Consider the following 4,216-nt stretch of genomic DNA (forward strand, 5'->3'; position numbering starts at 1 on the left):
TACGACAGGCTTCTTTCAGTTTCCGTCTACCAAATCCACTCACAAGGCTTTGGTCGGCCCGAGGCTATAGTAGAAGACACTTGCCCAAGGTGCCACGCAGTGGGACTGAACCCGGGACCATGTGGTTGGTAAGCAAGCTACTTACCACACAGCCACCTCCTCCATTGGACACTAAACTCCGCTTGCGAAGACCTGTTGGGGCAAGCGAAAGCGAAATCGTGATGGCACCACCGTTCGAGCGTGATCGTTACCAGGATTTTAGACTCAGAACATAAAGGATTTCAACCAAACACCACAAATCCCAATGCATGACAATTATGAATTGTAATAATAATATTGTGAACTTACCAGCACTTCACTGTCCGCGGGCTTCCGTCTGGTAAATGCATATGGAGGCATTATAAACTGTGAATAGGAGTGGACAGAGAAGAACCCTATCAAGGGACCTGAAGACTTGATGAAGCGTACAAGGGCCTGGCTTTCAGGCTCTGATAAAGCATGTTTGCCATGGAAAGTCAGGTTACATTCAAAAGAACTGCTACCCTCTGTAGAAAAAAAAAAGACAAATGGATATAAGTTATTGTGGCATTGAATGTAGTATATTCTTTTTTTTTTGTTTTCTTTTGTTTCGGTCATTTGCTGGAGCACAACCTTGAAGGGTTTTAATCAAATAAATCGACCCCAGGACTTAGTTTTTAAGCCTAGTACTTATTCTACTTATTCTATGTTACAACAACAACTGCTGATGCTGTTGATGATGATGATAACATGCATATCATCATCATCATCATCATTTAACGTCCGCTTTCTATGCTAGCATGGGTTGGACGATTTGACTGAGGACTGGTGAAACCAGATGGCTACACCAGGCTCCAATCTGATTTGGCAGAGTTTCTACAGCTGGATGCCCTTCCTAACGCCAGTATATATATATAGAGAGAGAGATAGATAGATAGAAAGATATACACACATACATACACATATATACAAGGATGTGTAGACACGTAAGTGGGTCAGGTAGGTAGGTAAGTCAGTGTTAACATATTTAATGCCAGCAACATTAAAGTGCGTATGTGTATACATATGAGCTCCTGCATGAATGTTCACACATTCTGTATAGTTTGTTCCACTCTAGGCACAGGGCCCGAAATTTTTTTGGGGGGGAAGGGGGCCAGTCGATTAGATCAATCCCAGTATGCAACTGGTACTTAATTTATCGCCCCCCGCCCCCCGCCCCCAAAGGATGAAAGGCAAAGTTGACCTCGGTGGAATTTGAACTCAGAACGTAATGGCAGACGAACTACCGCTTTATTATCTCCCCTTCTTCCTAGCTCTCCTGTGTGACCCCTCTAACGATTCTGCCATATTTTGTGTATTGCATGGGAAAAGGGCGAAGCTATGTAGAATAGTGTTTTCATGACAATGCTCTGCATTTTAGAAAAATCCCATAACAAACACAGGTATGGCTGTGTAGTAAGAAGTTTGCTTCCCAATCACATCATTCCAGTTTCAGTCCCACTGTGTGGCACCTTGAGCTAGTGTCCTCTACTATAGCTCTGAGCCACTCAAAACCCTGTGAGTGGATTTGATAGAAAGAAACTGAAAGAAACCCCTTCATATAAGTGTATATATGTTTGTGTGTGTTTGTCTATATCTGTGTTTATTACCCACCCACTGATTGTCAATTGGTTTGATTAAGTAACAGTAACATAACCCATTACCTACCAGTGATCTCATATGAAATCACTTAAAAATTACAAATTTCGTAATTATCTGTCAATATTTACACATATTGCTATATCTTACTAGGTATATTTCTCTGATATTCAAAAGAGGTTTGCTAATTTTTCACCCAATATCTCGCTTATTTCTATTTAAAATGTTATTTTGATCATTCCAGCGTGTTTCTAAGGCTGTTTTATGCTAGAAATCAAAGTTTCATAAAAAAAATTCCAGTTAATAGAATTATGGGAGGAAAATGGGTTAATGGTTTGGCTAAAGAAACTGCTAGAATAAGCAACAGGCTTTTAAAAAAAAAATATAAGTATTAGAATCAATTCATTCAACTAAAATTCTTCAAGGTGCTGCCCCAGCATGGCGACAGTCTAATAACTGAAACAAGTAAAAGATAAAAAATACTTGAAAACCAGTAAGGGTTTGCAATAGGAAGGATGTCCAACAGTAAAGCAATGCTTTGAAAATATATATTCATCTAACCCATGCCGGTATGGAAAAAATTGGATTAAAAGAAATGAACAGATGTGAAAGCTATACTTACCACCACTCCACCCAGCATCAAAATTACGGTTCAGATCGGTGCCCACGCATCTCATGTTTGGTTTCCTGTTTTTCCTCCACATTCTATCCTGCAAAAGGACCAAGTATCAAGACAGGGCATTTGGGTTCAATGGCTTAATTGTCGTGAGGATTTTACGGTTGGTAATCTGTTGAACCTCAACACATGCACACAACTATACAAGTGGGGGTGTGCAATGTGTTTTTGTATGTATTTGTATTTATATGTGGAGGTGCATAGAATATAGAACTGTAAGATCATAAGCTGTAGTAAAGATTGTTTGCCAACATAACATGGCAGTCCTGGTTTAGGACGAATGTTGCTGTAATTTAGCCCCAGAAGACATCGTCTCCAGCTGGCTATACGACACAATCTGTGTCCTTATATTTTCGAACAAAGGAATCTAGCACCCCCACTCAGCTCAACACAATATCTGTGTATCGTAATTTCCTGGTTATTTCCCTTCATCAGCACAGAATAATTGTTAGGCGAGAGGTGGCGCTACCTAATTCCCGTTAGAAATATATAGTTTTCAAAGTGACATCTAGTCACTGATCCATAAATTAGAAAATGACTATTTGTAAATCTCACAATGAGAGATATTCAGCAACAGTACTTTGTAGTAAAGATTGTTTGCCAACATAACATGGCAGTCCTGGTTTAGGAGGAATGTTGCTGTAATTTAGCCCCAGGAGACATCGTCTCCAGCTGGCTATACGACACGATCTGTGTCCTTATATTTTGCAGCCAGCTGGAGACGATGTCTCCTGGGGCTAAATTACAGCAACATTCGTCCTAAACCAGGACTGCCATGTTATGTTGGCAATCTTTACTACAAAGTACTGTTGCTAAATATCTCACGTTGTGAGATTTAAAAATAGTAATTTTCTATATCATAAGTTTTTGAAAAATCTTCCTACTCAATATATGAGTGTACAGATACATGCATTCACCTTACATATGTATAACCTTTTGTTCGTGTATACAGTTAAATGCCATAAACATGTGTATCTTTACAGTTATATTGTAAATGCTTGCAATGCTAACTATATTCTGGCTTATGGCAAAATGGCAAATGGCTTTTATGCACATGTTAATGTGGGTTCCTGTGTGTGTGTGTTTGTAGGTGAGTGGTGTGTGTACTCACGTGGTAAAATGTGTACTCGTAGCCATCGGGGTTGGAGCATGGTATGAATATCCAGTCATAAAGTCCGAGTAAGTGTATGACGTCTGAATCGAAGTCGAAATCATTCGCAAACTGTAAATAGCAAAGGTGAACTGATGATAACTACAATGGTAGCAACTACAACAAGTAACCCAACGTAAGATAGTGTGGGAAGGGCCACAGGGGGACAGGTGCCATGGGAACAAAATTTCAAAAGAAAATGAAAAGGTGTGGCTGTGTCATAAGATGCTTTTAGTTGGACAAAATTTGGTAAGGAAAACATTGGATGGTGTTGCCCTAGTTAGATTTCATAAGAAAAAGTGAAGAAAAGATTAGGATGGTGATGGTGATGGTTAGAATGCGTTTAGATATTTTTATGAGTGTACTTGATAAGACTCGACATGGACTTAAACAACAACACTAACACAACAACAACAACAACCACAAACAGAGGGCATAAACTGCTCTTACCCTTTCAATAATTTTCATCAGAGACGCTGTACTAATCCATTCACGAGCATGCATGCCAGCCTCCACGAACACTGCCTTCTTTCCTGGGCCCGTAGAAAACTGTGAGAGAGAAAATATAGACAAAATGGCGACACGAAAAATACACCATTTCAAGCATGGCTGTTGATCGCTACCAACGTCGCCTCCCTGGCACGTGAAAAGAAATTCGAGCGAGATCGTTGTCATATATATATGTATATATATATATAGATATGTATATGTATATATATATATGTATATGTATA

At 39.4% G+C, this 4,216-nt stretch overlaps 1 protein-coding gene across 1 annotated transcript in view; it reads right to left on the reverse strand.

Annotated features, from left to right (window-relative positions):
- LOC106873122 (carboxypeptidase A2) overlaps positions 1-4,118 on the reverse strand; it is a gene marked incomplete at its 5' end in the record, with an annotated part of 8,767 nt that extends 4,649 nt beyond the window's left edge. Inside the window, 4 exons of the mRNA XM_014920349.2 lie at positions 349-545; positions 2,279-2,366; positions 3,444-3,554; positions 3,933-4,118. Coding sequence (XP_014775835.2) covers positions 349-545; positions 2,279-2,366; positions 3,444-3,554; positions 3,933-4,118 — 582 coding nt within the window. The remainder of the gene's footprint in view (positions 1-348; positions 546-2,278; positions 2,367-3,443; positions 3,555-3,932) is intronic.
- Positions 4,119-4,216: the final 98 nt, after the last annotated feature.

This window comes from Octopus bimaculoides, unplaced genomic scaffold (genome assembly GCF_001194135.2).
Source record: "Octopus bimaculoides isolate UCB-OBI-ISO-001 unplaced genomic scaffold, ASM119413v2 Scaffold_32910, whole genome shotgun sequence".
Lineage (NCBI taxonomy): Eukaryota > Metazoa > Mollusca > Cephalopoda > Octopoda > Octopodidae > Octopus > Octopus bimaculoides.